We start from the raw sequence: 17,855 nt of genomic DNA, 5'->3' as shown, positions 1-17,855 counted from the left end.
CACGTACCTGGATACGTTCCCAGTCTGTCGCCTTGCTGGTATTATGGGAAAACTTAGTGGCATAATAACAACAAAAGCTTCTAAATGCGTCACCATTCGGGCACGTCTCGGAACGGATACAGTGAACAGGAAAAGGGTTACTTATACTCTGAGAGATAACGCTCCCTCCAAATACAGTACATGTTTACCAAATCTCCAAGGAAGAGAAGTTCAAAAAGCTCAGTCGTGATTAATGGGCCGTCATGGCCGTCTCTTTGTTGGGTTTCGCTGCTCCTCTGATGAGGGTTCTGTGCCTGTCTTTGTCTTTTCAGGCTCTTTAAGATTTTCCAGGCCAGACATATGGAGGAAAACACTTTTGTTCTGTGTGTTTTTTTTCTCTCTCTCTTTTTTTCCCCCAGACGGAGGGGGATGTTTTGTGTTAGTGTCTTGGAGGAATGCCGTGAACAGTTGCAGGTCACTGTTTCTTTTCCAAACAGCGGGCCTGTCGGGTCTTGTCCAGCCCGCCAGCTAACACTCACCTTCCCCTCTTAGCAGACGCTGGGTGTGTACCTTCTTAGATGCTTTAATCTGCTTCCCTGACCACAAGTTAGTTCTTTGATTTTTGGTTTGTCAAGTAGATGAATAAGGGTCTTGCAAGTTTTGTTTATAGTAATCCAAGCTGTGATGTTCCTCTGCACCTGAAAGCCTCCGGGCTGACTTGGCTGCAGCTTTTTCATCCTGTTTTAAGGTCCTGCTGTATAAAGTGCCGGCCACCTGGCTGTCTTTTTATGGAGAGTCGGCCTCACTCTGAGTCAACAAGCTTGTGAACAAAGACGTCTTGAGTTTACTTGTTTGTTTTTAGCTCTGCTCTCTTGGTGGTCTCCAAACCAAAATGCCACATTTGCTAACGCCGCCCCCTTCGTCCTCCTGTGCTGTGTCCATTCATGTCACATCTCTCAGCATGGAGCAGAGAAAGAAACATCCATGACCTTCTTATCCGCAGCCTTGTCACACCTGTGTGGGCTGATAGGCCTTTCTTTGGAGCCAGTGTAGCTTGTATGTGTGGACCAGACTGTTGGCACCAAAATCTTTTCCAAATGTCGGTTAATTGGTAAAACGTTTTGCTAGCTGTTTTCCTGCGTGTGTCACGTGGTGCCCCTCATTCATTACTCCCGAGGTAGCTTTTCCGTCACTCTGGACTTAACTGAGTAGTTTGACCTCTCACCCTCGAAGTCATTGGTTAGCCTGAACTGGTCATCCATGGACCGTTTGACCGCTGGCATCTTAAGTGTTCGTTTCTGATCCCCAAGGCAGAATCGTTTTGCTGCGAGTTTCGTTTTCAATTGCTTGACCTCTGTCCTTGGAGCTCTTACTGCCTCTGGATGCATCTTTACCCTCTGGCTCACCTTGGTGTTTGATCCTTACCTTCCTTTCAGAGATAATAAATTTATTAATTTTGTTCAAAATTTGGACACAGTTGATGCAGACTTGAGACAAAGTGTGAGTTGCTATTCTGGTTCACTCTAACTCAAATAATCTGTCGTCCCGCATTGTTTCAGTCGCAACACACTGGCCATAAGGAGAAATGCACTTTCTCCTTAGTTATTAGACTAAGGTTCTCATTGTTTTTTGACCTTTTGGTGTTCATTGTTTGTCCTGCCGATACAAATTTTAGCCGCTTCGAGCTTCTATTTCTGGACAGTTTAATTCGTAGTGTTCAAAAAACTAAAATTTGCAGCTTACATTCTGCGAGCACTTATTTGTTTTAAGAGTAGAGACAATGTCTTACTGTTTGGTTGAGAGCAGAGTTGACATTTTAAACTTACTTTAGCATATTAGTAATTAACACAGCTTGCTAAGATGCTAAAGTTTCTAAAACGCTGCCAGTCTTTCCAACTCCAGCTGTTTCTGTGATGGGAGAAAAAGGTTGAAAGCTTGAAAAAAATAAAACGGGTCAACTTTACTGCGCTTCATTCAGCCTTTCCTGTGGAGAACCGAAGTCAGCTTTTATTCAAAGGATTGTCTCAAAGGAGGCTACAGAACGGTGCAGACGACTCCTTTATGTACCCAAAGAAAACAGTAGAAAGTTCATGAGTATGAAATGACGAAGACGTTAAGCAACAACCTAACCGAAAAAATGTGGGTTTCTTTTTAACAACTTCGTTTGTGCGTCCTCTGACTTTTTGTTTTAAATTAGTCTGAGGAACGGGCACATTGTACACATTGTTCACATTTTTTTAGTTTTTACCCATTTATAAATTGCTTATAGGAAAACTAATGCAAGTTAGTCTTCTAAGTTTTTTGTTTTACTCAGTTTTATTTTTGTCATTCAGGAAATCTACATTCCTACCAGAAGCCTTGGTTCTCTGTTATTTCTCACTTGTGGGGTCTTTCCTGCCGACAACCCATGATTAATTATTAACAGGAACTTGAAAAAGAGCAGGATGGTTTTTGTCAGTGTACTCACGTCTTGGCACAAGGCTTACATGTACGCCAGTATCTCATCATAACTTCTGGCAGCAGATTCAGCTGCAACCTGCTTGGTTTCTCACATATGAACACACCTTAACCTCCATCACTGTGGCCTCATTTACGGAGGGTTATGTTTGTTTAAATGACTCAGACTGGCTTTATGTCCACGAGAACCCATTAAACTGTGTTCAACCACAAACAAAAGATACAAGTGGGGAGTTGTAACATATTCAGACAACAACTTAAAATGCCAGTAAGCCTGTATCTCTCCGCTTCATGGCAGAACACTGATTTATTTTACTTATGCTATATTCTGTGTGAAAACATTTAGACTACTCCGTTTTCCCCTTTTTCTCTTTTTAGTTGATCAATCCCAGTATCATTGGAGAATGCAACAGAGATTCGAAAATGTAGAAATTTTGTCTTGACAAAACTTATATTCTACGTATTTCTCTTTTCCGCCAGTCTTTTTTGTCAGGCAAAAGTCACACTTGGACATATACAATGCGTGTCTCTGGCTGGTTGAGGCTACCGCTAACTCACTGCTAACATACCCGTTCCAGCCAGCAACGGTATGCTAGTATTTCTCTGGAGATACAGGTCAGAAATGTACTTCATAATGGTTTCAAAAGGACATTAAATTAGAGTGAAACTTGCAGAAAACCTGGTTTGTATTGTCACTGCTGTCTGGATTACCCAGTGGGTTTGATGATTCAGCTCTTCGTAATCCACCAAACTACGTTTTCTATAAATGCAATAAAAAGTTAATTAAAAAACATATTTCCGTGACAGAGTGAGGATGTTTAAGGACTGGTAACATGCCAGCCAGAAGACTCCTGCCAGTGCTGTTCAGATTGTGCAGCTCTTGCTCAGTTCTCAACACTTAAAATTTAATATCTTGGTTCAAGCGACGAATGAAACCAGACCTTTGTAAGTTGGCACAAGTCACTCAATTCTTACTGCAGCAGAAACTGGCCAATCCCTTTCACCACTTTTTCTTTCCCGAAGCAAACATTTTCAAGATCGAGGTCATTTTGTCCTTCTGCAGAATATATGGAATGACTGAGGGCTTCTTCGCATGGTGCCTCACATGCTCAGTCTCTACAGCAGAGAAAGGGGTGAAACTTGCAGCTACATGTTACATCTGGACTGAGTCAAGAGTGAAATGGACAAACCATTTCTTGAGAGAGTGGAAAAAATAATGCTGCCTCTTGAGTCAGTGAAAAGATGCAGTGTTTGTCTCTTGGATCTCTGCCAGGACCGAGTCGATTTCCTGCCCTTGTTTGTTTACTTTAGAAGTGTCTTAGGTCCCACGCATACAATGAGATGTCCTGCCTGTACGAACCACGGTCAATACAAAATTTCTTACTAGCTAGTTGTCAACTTCATCAGTTTTTCCCTTAATTTGCAGCGTGTGTAAATCAGCGGCAGCCAAGCAGAGCAGGTGGCTCAGCCTGAATGACTGAGAGGACAAAAGCCTACAGACACTGTGAGCTTTCACAAGCACAGTGGAGAGTAATGTGAGGAAATGCTTAGTATTCAGCTCATATTGACTAGTACTCAATACACAGATACTGTGACATTTGTGAACTAATCCCTCCGTAGCTTGGATACAAGTTAGCTTCCTACGTGAGACTCCTTTCACAGTCCTAATCCTGGTTATTATTGAGGGTCTCTCGGGGTTTACTGTCTCATTAGAGATTGAATTATTATGTATAATGTAGAGATTATTGCTTCGTGGCACAGTGGGGCTGATCTGAGCGGCGTCCAGACCGCAGCGCACCGTCAACCATCCTGCAAGGCTTTATGACAGGAGGCTCTCCTCTCCACCTAGAATCAGAAATAACCGGATACCACCCCAAAGACCAAGATGTGTCAGTATCTGAACATTTTATACGAGATTGAAGACATATAAATAGAAAAGCTGTGATTTAAATGGACGTATCTCACAATTTATAATTAAAAGCATTAGAAATTAGATATTTTTACTACATTACAAAAATGTTAGCTAATGGCATTTCTTTGTCTGGGGTGTCTGTGCATCCTTAAAAAATCTTAAGGCTGTAATTAATGTATATAAAGTCAAGGCCTTGAAATGTCTTAGATTTACTAAAAATGTAATTTGTCCTTAAATACTTTATTCACAGGTCTTAAATTTTGTCGTGGCTAAACTATTTAATCTCATATTCTATGTAGATTTCTTTGTTTTTCTTGTGGCATTTTTCTGTCAGGCACCAGTTTGATTTACCCACAAGACATCTTAATTTTGTGACTCAAGGTGTTTGAAGCTGCCAGTAACAAGCTGCTAATACATCCTATCTAGCTAACTAGCTTTTTTACAATTCTGTGCAAATTTATTGTCGGTTGTTTGGACAATATTTTTCTTTGCCTCTAGCTCATTTCTATTGCCAAACCCATACAATGTTATGCACATGATGTGCATAAAAGCTCACATTGTGAGAAGCACAAATCTGCCACCAAATGTGGCTGTTAATTTTGAATTAACAGCCACAAGATTCTCATAGAAAATGTTTTTTTTTTTAAGCTTCTGGCAACTTTGATTCCTCAACTGCTTCTTCATTGAGGAATTGCTTCTACACTGAACAGTGTTGAAATACTCAACTTGGTAGGGCTTACTTATGTATTCATCAAAAGAAATCCCATTTTTAGTTTCCTTCTTAGATCAGAGTCGGTCAAGCATTAAATCATTCAGTGCCAGTCTCTTGCCAATTTCTCAATGCGTTTCTATTTTATAATTTACATCTCTCTGTTCTTTCCGGTCAGTCTTTTGCCTGTACCAAATTAGTCAGGCCTTCTGACCAATTGTGTTTGCCTCTCTGCTGTTTGAAAGGTTCTGAAACTCAAGCCCAGCTTCCTCTCTCTGCCCCATGTTCTTTTCCCCCTTTGATCTCCGACTGTTTCTCCGCTCATGTCTTTCTGGCTTTCCATGTTTTGCCTCCTCACACGCTCCATCTGCCTTGAAATGTGAGCGGGTTCCTGTGAGAGAAATCGGTGAGCCCAGCGTATGAATTGGCACCGAGTTAAAGGGTTCCGTCCTTTCGGATTTCGAGTCAGACTAGCCGACCGGGTGATTTTGAGGCCACCCAGAGCCAGCGTTTACCCCCGCGTCAGAAGGCCGGCCCGCGGATGAAAAGCAGGCCCATAAACGGAAAGGTTACGCAAAAAATGGGCCAGTTCACGTGCGAGTAGTTTTGTCTAATTGCATTTTCACAGTAGAACCCACACTGATGGCCAGACGCTCTGGAGCTTCATGAAAACCACATGCGTGACACCTCTACAACGTGTGCACATGCTCTCCCATAAATCCTTTCCCCTTCCTCTTAAAACGTTTTCCCTCTGCAGCTAATAAAGTGCTGTAAAACATCCTGATTGTATGTCCATGTGTCGAACGTTTTCATAAAACCTCGCCACCGTCGGTTCATGGAGCTCCTGATTTTTCAGACCTCCTATTCTTGTCTAAGCATCCAGATTTACACGCAGCCCCTGAGGGGACAGCTGAAGATTCAAGAACCAGCAGTAAAGCAGACTGCGGTGGTCATAGTGTGGGTACTCTCTATGTGCTTTATTTCTTGCTTTTAGAGGAATAGTCTGCATTTTTTTCCTTTGTTTTAAATAAGTATCAGGCTAACTGGCAGATGCCTTCGCGGCTCGAGCAACATCGATGAACACGGGGAGAGTTTCCAAGACTTTTGAAAGCTTCCTGTTCCTTCTCACATGCGATCCAAGCCTCCATCTGGCGTCCAGACTGCGCTGAGTGTTTTCATGCCTGTGGACTAATGTGTGGGACCTCATTTAGTATATAGCGAGGGGAAACAAACAAGCATCGAGTTTTGTCACATAAAGTTTTAGTTTAGTTAGGCCTGAACGTTTTATTGCCTCCTCGACATCTTGGATGTAAATAAAGCCGGTAAACATTCCCACTACATTCGACACCGTATTGCTTGAGTAAAGGCCGTTTTCCCCATGTTTTCATGCCAGGCGTTTAAACATTTTTGTTGTAGCTGATCCAGGAATCTGATGTAGAAATGCTGCTGTTGCTCACTGAGATGTTTGACTCTTTAATCTCTTCTGCCTGTCTGAAGCTGAATTAGGCAATCCTTCACAAAAAGTAAAAATTTTTCTCTCATCGTTCGACCCTAGGATTTCATTTTATATTTCGCTTAATAATGAATCCCGGGATCAATTTTGAAGTTATGTGATCAGCTTTTAAACTTATTGTTTGTGTTGGGTTTAAATTTTATTATATTCACGTAATCTCAGTACCTACCCCTCAATTTTATCTGATTTTATCTAATCTTTTAAGCAAAAAGCAGACACTGACAACATGCCAACAGCTTATTGCGAGTTTTCTTTTGCAATAAGCAAAAGAAAACGTTTTCAGTCTCTCAAGTCTTGCGTTCTGATTTGTGTCCCAGTTACTCAACGGAGACTTTAACTGATCTAAATGTTTTCACGCTGCACAAATTTCTCTGAAAAACGAGGCATTTTTCTTGATGCGATGACCCAGTAACGTCACCCTTACAATTCCATATTGAGACACCAATGAGATGTTCAAGAGTTTCCTTTGTAAGATTCACTTCACTGTCAAGAGACCCAAAAATAGGGGAAAATAGCTCCTGCGTGGAGTTTCCATAGAAACCTGCAGATGGAAGTTTTTCTATTGTCTCATGCTGAGGAGAAGACAGCGGCTCAAGATGATGAAGCGGCGTCATTATAGTCTACCGTGTAGACACTTTACTTTATATTAGTTTGAGAAAGTTCCACATGCCCTACTTGTGCTTTTTGTCAACTTTCTTTTGAAACAATGTCTTGTTATTTTTTTATGCTGTGATATTTTTGTGCTCACAATATACGTAGCCATATTAAATGAGATTGGACGCCTGATCAGTGAACAGCATTGAGAAAGCAATTTATTGTGACCAAAATGTGAAACATGTTTGTAAAAAAAAATACGGTATTGGGAATGCAGAGCCTTTCCGGTTATTGTCCCATTAAGACTAGTTTACAAGAAGTTCCCTTACCACTGCCTACCCTAATACTGGCATCAATACAAATTAGACCAAAAATATAAACTAATTTGTCCAAGACTCTCCTCCAAGGTTATTTGTGATACACTTAATGTTCCCAAGTGATAGTTGGCAGCGACAATCCTCTTCGACCAACCAGTCACTATGATGCGGGACCTGACTCTCTCTGTGCATCACTGACCGGGGTCAGCTCGGCGTTTCATACAAAAAAGGTTGGAAGGCTGTTTCAGGTTACTGTGCTACACCACGTATGCGGACACAGTTGTAAATCGAGACCTTTGCTCGGGCGTCCGCTTTGAGTTCGCGCGGAATCCCGCAGAGTGAAGTAGACCCGAGTATGTGGGAGCTTAAAGTGTAAACCAGCTTTCACTGTAGTCACAGCTTCAAGTCATTTGATGTTGGTCTCTACCAGCCAGGCACTGAAATTTATCTGTAATCAACAGTTTTGAAACATGTTCTGCATACATTGTGTCATGGATTTAAGGTTAAATTGTCCACTGGATTTAAGGTTAGACTTTGACTAGGATATTGTAATAAATGATTCCATTGTAGCCGTTTCTGTATGTTTAGGGTCTTTATCCTAAGGTGACCTGTTTGAAATGCTTACATTACCTTTCGAACAGCTTAAGGCAAGAATAAATCCAAGGTATTTATGGACGTAAATACCCTGGATGTCAAAGACCTGTTCAAGTCTTTGGCATCCTTGAACAGGTCATCTTCAAGAACTGCCCTGCATTTTGTTCCATCCATAGTCCCGTCAACTCCTACCAGCTCCGCTGCTGCATGACACTGGCACCACCGTGCCTTGATGCAGGAACGATGAATAGCAGTGTTGGTTTCCTTCCACACAGTGTTTTGCATGTTGGCAAAAACATTCAGTTTTGGTCTCATTTCTCCTCGTGGTTTTTGTTTCTTGTGGTAACCTCCAAACAGGGCTGACTAATTTTGGTTTTATGTCTGAAACAATTTTCTCATTTCCACCCCTTTTTAAATGCATTTCTAATGTAGCATGAATGACTAATATGACGAGCATGACTAATACTTGTCCAATCTGTTTGTCACCATACTAAAGTTTCAAACTTGAATCTGATACTAAGGAACATATTCAATACAATTTCCATTATGATCTGGATTTTCTTTGAAACCACAGGATTCTTGTAGCATTAATTAAAAAAGACAATATGTTCCCTGTCTTGGTAAGGCAAAACAAGCAAGACCAACAAACAGTAGAGCAAATTGGCACCCATTTTGAAAACAGTGAATAATTAAAAAATGTAGCTTTCCTGCATAGCAAAATAAGCAATTTAACACCTGGAGGTGTTAATATCTTTTATGGACGCAAATACCTTGGATGCAGTTGTGCATTTAATTAGAAAACTTTTCAAAGCTTTGGAAACTGTTCCATAACCTAATGATGCTTTTAAAAGTCTCCATCCCTTATTCCTGACCGGTTTTCTGTGTTCCTCATTTGTTTCCTAACGTTCTCTGGCAAACCTCTGAGGCCTTCATGGAACAGCTGGATTCATACTGAGATTAAATGACACACAGCTGTACTCTATTTACTAATTAGGTTACTTCTAACAGCAGAATGAATTTTATTTAAGGACGCCAAAGTAAAGGTTCCTGGATGGTAATGCATAACAAAAATTTCAGATTTTGATTTTTAAGAGTAGAAGCTTGGGGCTGGTGATATGGACTTAGAATTTTATTGCCATATTTTGTGGTGCTATTGCGGTAACAATAAAAATGATGGTGAAAACTATGTATTAGCACTTTTTTAAAAAAAGGTTTTGTTAGCTGTAGTGGCCTTTAATTGATGGTAGTCCATCTGGGAAGAGGGGGAAGACTTTGCCTTATTTGTTCCACATTTGAAATTAGGTGCAACTTTACTCAGCAAGACTCCTTGGTAATGTCATGCTAAAGAGCAAGACTTTACTTGCTTCTTATTTAAGAAAGAATCAAGTAAAGTCTGGTGGCCCGCCAGGCTTATAATACACTGGGGGAGACCCTGGTTTTGACATAAAAACGTCACCACAACACGACATGTGAAAGTTCGAAGTGGTAAGTTACTTTTGCCAGGCATTGCAGGTACTTTCATATAAAAATGTTACAATTTCATCTGAAATTTCCTCTGATGGTGGTTGTTGCTCTCATGAGTTTCCTAGCAGCGCTGCTGATTGCCTCTCTTTGTCTGTTCTTGTATTATAAATGAACAAAGTGCAGTGAAGTAGTGGGAAAAAGCTTGACCTACAGGGGTCAATAAAAATGCCATTAGGAATCAATTAAACTAATCCATCTGTAATGGAATCAAGCTGAACTTTGTTGTGATTCCCCCCACCCCCACTCTTCACTCTCAATGTGTCAGTTCTTGCACTCGGTGCAGCACTGATGACGACACCCACAACAATCTGCTGCCTGGTTGTAAAAAGGCAGCTCGCCCTCCAACTCTCTCTCTCTCTCTCTCTGAATGCCTAACAAGCCTGGATTTGCTCATAGCAGCGCAGTGGCCAGACTAACCCCGCCGCTAACACGCACCGTTTTGGCAGCAGTACCCCCGGCTCATTCTCCGAGCCCCCGCTGAGATTCTGGATGTGCCCATATGGGAGTGGAGTCATGTCTGACACTTGCTGGTTGGGGGTAAAGGTTCCAGTCTGCTGTGGTTGCGCACTGCTCCCAGACTGCTGATGGAGCAAAAGTTACCGCATCCTTAGCTGTTAAGATATGCTGTTGTTCAAGTCCAATTCATTTACGTTGCTTACTTTGTGTGGATCACGTTGTTTTATTTGGGTTTTTGAGCACTAAGGAAGTTATATTTTTTCTTTAATATGGCTGTAAAAAAAAAAAAAAAAACAAAGGTTGTAAAATGAAGCTGTTTGGATTGACTAAGTGTAGTCCTGCATGCCTGCTTTTTTTTAAATGCCTGTTTACTCACTCCTTGTGCTGTGCAGCAGCACACATGGGTAATTCACTTATAGCCCAGTGCTGTGGAAGAGAACATTATAACAGTAAAATCCCGTTAGCACACAGGTCTAACTGCATTAGCTCCAAAACACCAGCTGATGTCCACAGACTGGGACGGGTTTCTGTTTTTCTCTTCATTTTTAAGTTTCTGTCTTTTGCTCACTGAAATGAACAGTTAGATTCAAGGAAGAGAAGAAAACTTATCAAAACAGATTCAGGAAATACAGGAAAATTGTTTTTAGCATTGTGAAATAAAGTATTGTAGAGTTTGCATTTTTGGTTAATGTTTAATATTTAGCAAAGTTAGCGTTGTTTAAATGTCCTTTTCTGTTTGTATTCCCTGGGAAAGCAAACCTTTAACTTTTAGTTTTAGAAATAGCTACTGCTTCTAATTTGTTTAAATCAGGTCTGTCAGTATTTTGAATGAGTACCTTCTCCTCATCCCACTTGTGTTTTGCCATACAGATGGATTAATTATTTTTTTAATGACTTCTTATGCTCTTTATAATCGTTTCCTTGTTTTGCATTGATTGTATTTTTTGTGTTTGACGAAATTTGTGAAGTTGTCATTTTACCTTGTTTGTATGGCCTTTGTTAATTTTTAGTCAGATAAATTACTCGTTGTTCAGGGACAACAAATGACAAATAGCCAATTTCAAATCTGTTAATTAACATTCATTGCCCCAAACAAATAAATGAAATATTTCTAAATCCTATATTTTCAATTGCAGAAAGGTTGAATGTTAAAAATAATGAAACAGTGACCTGGTAACCTTTAGTTATGATGGGTTCACAAAAACAGGGATTGTTGAGATCTGACTAGCAGGTCTGAAGCTTTGACAGATTCTGGTCTCACTACTTTTTTCAAATATTTCTCAAATGATCTCTGTTTTTCCACATCCTACTTTCCATCTAAGGTTACGATGGAAACATTAGATGAAAGCTTCCTCCACCATCTTTTGTGGTGGAGAAAGCTCAATTGACATGACAACAGCGATGGTTTTTTTGTTCCGCAGTGTACTATTGTGGCCTGTGGATTGGTTTAACATATTAGTTTTAAAGAAACATAAGCCTCTTGTGGCCTGTACATTGCCTTTTTGTTTTCTTAGGCCAAAGTGGGTTATTGCTGTTGTGGATAATCGTGTATTATAAATCTTTAAAGAGGTTGTAAGTCACTTGAAGTTGGCTGTGTGTATTCTTGTTAAGTAACAACAGTCTTACAGTGGCGTATGATCCTGTAATCACTATGGTAGTCTCTCCACTCATTTTTCAAACCATGGGCGAAGACGGAGGAATAAAAAATAATCGTCCTGGTGCTGAATTGTTCTGTAGTTGCTCTGTTTTTATTGGAGCATAAAATCGAGGGAGATTCATCACGAGATGTGCTCTCTTCGAGTCTCGTCCTGTCTTTGGAGACGGTCTAATAGCAGTAATAGCTTGAGCTATCGGCATATGCTTGTGTGTTTACGTAATGTGTGTGTTTGAGATGTTTTTAGGACATTCCTGTGATATTGGCTCACTTTGGTGTGTTTTCTCCTCGAGCACAGCCTCCTTTGCTCTGCATCTGCACACTTCTTTATGCAGCCTGATTCTGGAAACAACAACATTGTCTCTGTGGACGCACACCGGATATTAGCCACCCCCCTGAGCTATCTTCCAGCCCCAGTTTTAGCCGTATTTCGCCCCTCACTAACTCGTTCATCCAGAGCCCCCTACAGACAGTCTCCTGATTTTTTTTTTCCTCCCCTCCCTGTTACTCTCACTGCATCTAGCCAAGTGAAACATGGAAATTTAGCTCTGCTGACAACACCTCTTTTATGACTCCAGACAGCAGGACCCAAACTCAGCTTAGAAATGGGCAGTAAAGGTCTGAGAATAGCACAAAGTGCCAATAAATATGCTGACTACAAGGCTTGAGTAAGAAATAATAAAAACACAAAACAATTATACTTTTAACCGGATAATTCAAACTGTTATGTTTGTCAGTAGATTATTTATTGGCTGCAGTCACAGGAATAAATTCCATAACACGGCTGACTTTGGACACGGGCTTTATTGGGCCTCGTTGTACACACAAGCGATTACAAATGTCGCTGTTTCATGAGAACAAGCATTTCATATTTACCATGTAATTGGATTTAACCTGAACCTGTTTTGTCATTTGAAACAAAAATGTCAAAGCTTTCACTTTCAAAAGCCTTGTTTTTTCCCTCTGAAAAAGCAGAGAGGCCCAGCACCAGTGCAGTGTCCAAGGGGCCGCAGCGTACCCCTCGCCTCCCCGTCTTCTCCACAGGCCGGACCGGCAGCAGAGCCGCAGTGTGATTGGCTCTGTGCTTCAGACTGTGTGATTCTCTGCAGCAGGGTAATGTCACCCTGGTTCACCATCACAGCTCATTCTGTACTTTTATTCTCCTCTGAGCCTTTAAACGGTTCATTAGTCTTTAACAAGACTGCAGAGCCCACTCCAAACTCCGCGTTAACCCCTCCGTGTCTGGCTCTGTTTCGGACTGTCAGTGCGCACTTTGGGTCTCTTTCTGTCGTCCAACTGTAATTTTTCTACTTTGGCTTTGGAGTTCAGATCAAATCGACTGAAGGTGTTTGGGATTCTGATCACTGCGGACTGTGACCAACAGCAGCGGGGTCGGTAGTGTGGGGGTTGTTTTGGACCGAAGCCTTTCTCATGGACCCTCTCACTGAATAGAGAACATTGATGCTTCACTATCCTCACTAGCGTTTCCTCTTTCCCTGGGTTGTCATTCCCTGAATGAGCCTTTCAGGACTGCAGGCTTGCAGGCCTGGATACAAAACCTTCCTCTGCTTATTAAAACGCACAGAGCTCTGCGTACTTTCGAGCTCCCAGTCAGAGGTTACAGAATCAGCCAAGCTCATACTGTTGCAGAGATGCTCTGATTAGTTACTTCAGCCTTTAGGAGAGCTGGTGTGTCCATGTGTTATCTGCCAGAGCTTCACACATTTGTGTAGATTATGTTAATATTATTAAAACGTAAACAGATCAAATTTAATAATAATCATACCAATTCAAACTTGTTATAGAGGTCTTTCTGATTGTGCAGGCTTTTTATTTGTACATACATAAAAAATAAGGGCTTTTTGTGACAAATATTACAGATAAATGTGGAGAAATAATAAAATGAAATAAAAAATAAACAAGTTGAATCGGTTTCCCGATGCACTTTGCTTTCACTGGAGCAAAGTGCATCCATCTGTGTGCGTATAAAACATTTTCTGACCAATGTAATCCGATACTGGTTTTTGACTCTTCGACTGATTTCCGATACCAATGTCACATCATACATCTAAGACATAAGAACAGCACTGAAAATGTCTTTTAGACCTTGATGTCATGTGTGACCTAGAGGGAAGGGTTCAACTAATACCTAAACATTGAAAAGAGTTAAATGAGTATTGAGTTTAATGTAAGTGACATTGCTACAGCTGCAATCTGCATGTATTCCGTGGTAAAATTAGAGATTTCTGAAAAGTTGTCTGTGCTCGTTCTGTAACGGGCAGAGGTTAAAAGCTCAGCCAGATGAAACTGAGCAACTTCTTTCTCCGGTCGGTCTTCCTGTTATCTGTGAAGACTTGCTCTTGCTCGCTCTCTTGCAGCTTAAGTAAACTGCAGTCATGTCTCCATTTAGTGGAACATATAGTTGCCTTTAAATTGCTCACATGTCTGTGCTTCCTCTAGCTATATAAACCCCCTCACAGATGCCGACAGTCATTAACGTTGATGATTCATTACTCTGTAACTGCACTGAACAGTGAGACTTAGTAGCACTAAGTGTTTTGAAAAAAAATCTGATTCTTCAATCAAGCTAAAAATTGATTCGCCAAATCTCTTTGCCGTTTCAGGCAATGCCCCAGCTTCCCTGTGCCAAAGCGCTGTACAACTATGACGGCAAGGAACCGGGAGACCTTAAATTCAGCAAGGGCGACATCATCATCCTCCGCCGGCAAGTGGATGAGAACTGGTACCACGGCGAGATGGGCGGAATCCACGGCTTCTTCCCCACCAACTTTGTCCAGGTCATCAAGCCTCTGCCGCAGCCGCCACCTCAGTGCAAAGCTCTTTACGACTTCGAGCTGAAAGACAAAGAGGCCGACAAGGACTGCCTGCCCTTCTGTAAGGTGAGAACGCCGCAGACGTTCAGCAGCCGTTCTCCTGCCACATAGCCAGCGCAGTAAAACCAAAATACCTCTCATTACTGTGACGCTTCTGCCTTGTAGGCCTTCATTTTCTGGAGTTATGTGCGTGTCAGAACGTCAGGCGTTTTAAATGAAACACCCACAGCAACGCTTTGGATTTTAAGCTGGGCCTCTTGATGAGCAGCTGTAATTAGGCTGGAGAGAATGAATGGCGTATGGAGCGAGGCATCGCTTAACTACAGTAATTAAGCTGCTTTGTTTATCCAGCTGCTGGGTCATAAGTTGATTGTTTTGGATTCTGTCATCAATTTATATGCCACATGAGCAACGCCAGAAACAAGCTCGGCAAGTGTCTCATCTGATGAGCTGTTTTTAGTCCCAGGGTATGTTTTGTTTCACAAACCCCAAAAACTCTTCTCCTCCTCATTATTTCTGCTCTGAAGTTCACTCCCTAAGGTTGAGCAACGCTCTGCGTTAGATACCAACCTTTATTTACATTTTTTCCCTCTCTGTTGTGTTATTCTAGGATGATATCCTGACCGTGATCCGCAGAGTTGATGAAAACTGGGCCGAGGGAATGCTGGGAGATAAAATTGGAATTTTTCCCATCTCATACGTGGAGGTAAGGCTGTAACTTCACTCTTGTGATGAAACTCTGCCTCGCATCACAGTCAGATGTCTGGGATTTTGATTTGATTATGGTCTAATTTTATTATTTTTTGTTGTTATTTCTTTAAGTTTATTAAACACAAGTGTTTTCTGTGTAAAGATCTTTTACTCTTAGAAACGGTCAGTGTCTCGCCTTGTCGGGGTCATTTCTCTTAACCTCTATGGGATTTTGTTTCTGTACTTTGCTACTGCGTATGATTTTATTCCTTTGTATTTTTTATTTAATTATGTTGGTAATTATTCAAAGAAAAGTTCAAATTTCATGTGTGAATCATTTTAAATTCATTTTACCCATGAATGCATCAATATAAAAATGTACTATTGCTGTTATGGCCAATTGGTGATATTTATCAACATTTTATGTATCACATATCATCACTTTCCTAAAATAATGGTCCAAGTAATTTTTTTAAAGATAGGGTTTTTTTTTGCATGCCTACTTCATCTTTTGACAAAAAATGACTTGGGCTATTGTTTTAGGAAGGTGGCAATATATATTTCACTACCTTTTTGTCACTTTGAAAAAATGACCACACCGCTGACTTCACCACTTATTCTCTGCATTAAACTCACCATAATCCTTTGCTACTTCACTCACTGTCACATGACCAAACCACATAAAGCATCCCTTCAGAAATAAACTTAAACAAGAGGGAAACAAAAATCAGCTGCTAATATTGGTCCAGTTTTATTTATTGGATGTTAAAAAATGACTAATATTGGCTGATACTGATCTTGGTGCCGATAACATCATGGGTCTTTATATTAATCTCCCGTAATGTTGTGTTTCTCCCTGTTTCCATCATTTGTTGGTCAGATTCCTCTTCAGCTATACATGGTGGGTGCTAAACATAAAACACAGCTTTATTCATTTATGTTTTAGTATGAAATGACTGAAACTACCAAGACAGAAAATGCTGGAGCTTTGGTTTACTGGCCAGAAGCAATCTTTTCTTTATATTCAGGAAAAATAAATATTAGCAAAATATGTTTCATGTTATTTTAGCCTGGGAGTATTTTACAATATAAATGCCTTCCTCCTCTGGTTTAATTGTCATTGTATTCATTGTTAATATTGCGAGGGACAGAATTGAGAATGGCTCATTCTGTATATTTTCAAACAATGAAAGTTCAGCATGTATAAGAAATATTTAGGTCATTGCGTTTTTCCTTTCCTCTGGGCCATTTGTTTTCATCTGAAGTTGATTTATTGTATGATTTGGTTCTTGTCTGCCTTTTAATGTCTTGACATTTCAGTGATTAACCCAGGCAGACTCCTCACCGGATTGCTCTGAAGCACTTAGGTTTTTCAGTAAAAAGAACTCCTTGGGGCAAGAGATGATGGCAAGTTCAAAGCACCCTGTGATTAACCAAAACTGCTGCTTTGATTTTTACCTTCGTCTTTCACTCGCACGTTATGCTGCCTAAAGAGTTTCAAAACCTGCAGTTTAGCAGCTGGCTGAGACCAATAAGCTTCCTTAAGATAAAGTTGGTCCTGCTTGTAGAAGCAGCAGTATTTCTGATAATATGTTGATGAAGTAGATGTTGAGACACCATTAAGATGAAGGTCGTTAATGCTTCACCAGAGATCCAACTTGTTGTGCACATCCACAGTTTCGGTAAATCTTTGATCTGTATGGAGTTACTTTAAGAGCTAAAATATATAAGAAAATATAGACCAATCAGCTGCAGGACAGGGTCAGAGTTCAAAACAATTTTAGTGATTTTCTCTTTGTTGCCACCCCCACACCCATCCCTGCCTCTTATATTCTCCCATAGTTCAACTCTGCAGCCCGCCAGCTCATAGAGTTGGACAAGCCATCCGACTCCAGTGGAGAGTCCATTGAAGGGGCCTCTCTGGGACCCCAGAGCAATGGCGCCCAGCGGCCGGGGGAGAAGAAGAACACCAAGAAACGACATTCCTTCACTTCTCTCACCATGTCCCACAAACCCATGCTCGCTCCTCCGCCACAGCGCCACTCCATGGAGATTAGCGGCCCGGTCCTCATCAGCTCCAGCAACCCCACCGCAGCCGCCCGGATCGGAGAGATCAGCGGGGGGCTTTCCTGCAGCGCACCTTCACAGGTAGGATGGTCAGCTGGGAGATGCATGGAGGAACGTTTTTTTTTTCTGCCTTTTGTTAGTTTCTGACTTGTTAGTTTGGGCAGTGAGTTCTCGTCTTCACAATTCTATTAAAGGGGCAGTATTGTGTAAAAATGACTTTACATCATGTTACGATATTATTGCCTCAACAAAAACACACCTGAAGTGTTACCTTGCTTCTTTCTTTCATGTTTGAGAAATTCATCAATTTCCTGTAGCAACCATTTTTTGTGAAAAACGTCTGGGCGAGCTGCCTTCGAGCTTCCACCTCACAGTGCAGCCCTCTCTCCATAACTTCCCCACTCAGCTCCTTCAGACTAGCCAGCAGCAATTAGCAAACACCTGGTGGAACTACACATCTGCTGAGCTTGTTATAGGAGCTACTGCTCAGTGCAAACCTGGTTAAATCACTATTAAAGGGTTAAAAGATGAGCCATGTTGTGATGACTTCCTGGG

The 17,855-nt window shown here is 41.1% G+C and overlaps 1 protein-coding gene across 1 annotated transcript in view; it reads left to right on the top strand.

Annotated features, from left to right (window-relative positions):
* Window positions 1-17,855, top strand: part of sh3rf1 (SH3 domain containing ring finger 1) — a 41,261-nt gene that overhangs the window by 9,454 nt on the left and 13,952 nt on the right. The window contains exons 3-5 of the mRNA XM_055054503.1: window positions 14,334-14,609; window positions 15,154-15,249; window positions 17,076-17,381. Coding sequence (XP_054910478.1) covers window positions 14,334-14,609; window positions 15,154-15,249; window positions 17,076-17,381 — 678 coding nt within the window. The remainder of the gene's footprint in view (window positions 1-14,333; window positions 14,610-15,153; window positions 15,250-17,075; window positions 17,382-17,855) is intronic.

This window comes from Poeciliopsis prolifica, unplaced genomic scaffold (assembly GCF_027474105.1).
Source record: "Poeciliopsis prolifica strain line A6 unplaced genomic scaffold, Auburn_PproV2 SCAFFOLD002, whole genome shotgun sequence".
NCBI lineage: Eukaryota > Metazoa > Chordata > Actinopteri > Cyprinodontiformes > Poeciliidae > Poeciliopsis > Poeciliopsis prolifica.
Note: the sequence above shows the minus strand (reverse complement) of the source record. Positions and strands in the feature narration are given on the sequence as shown.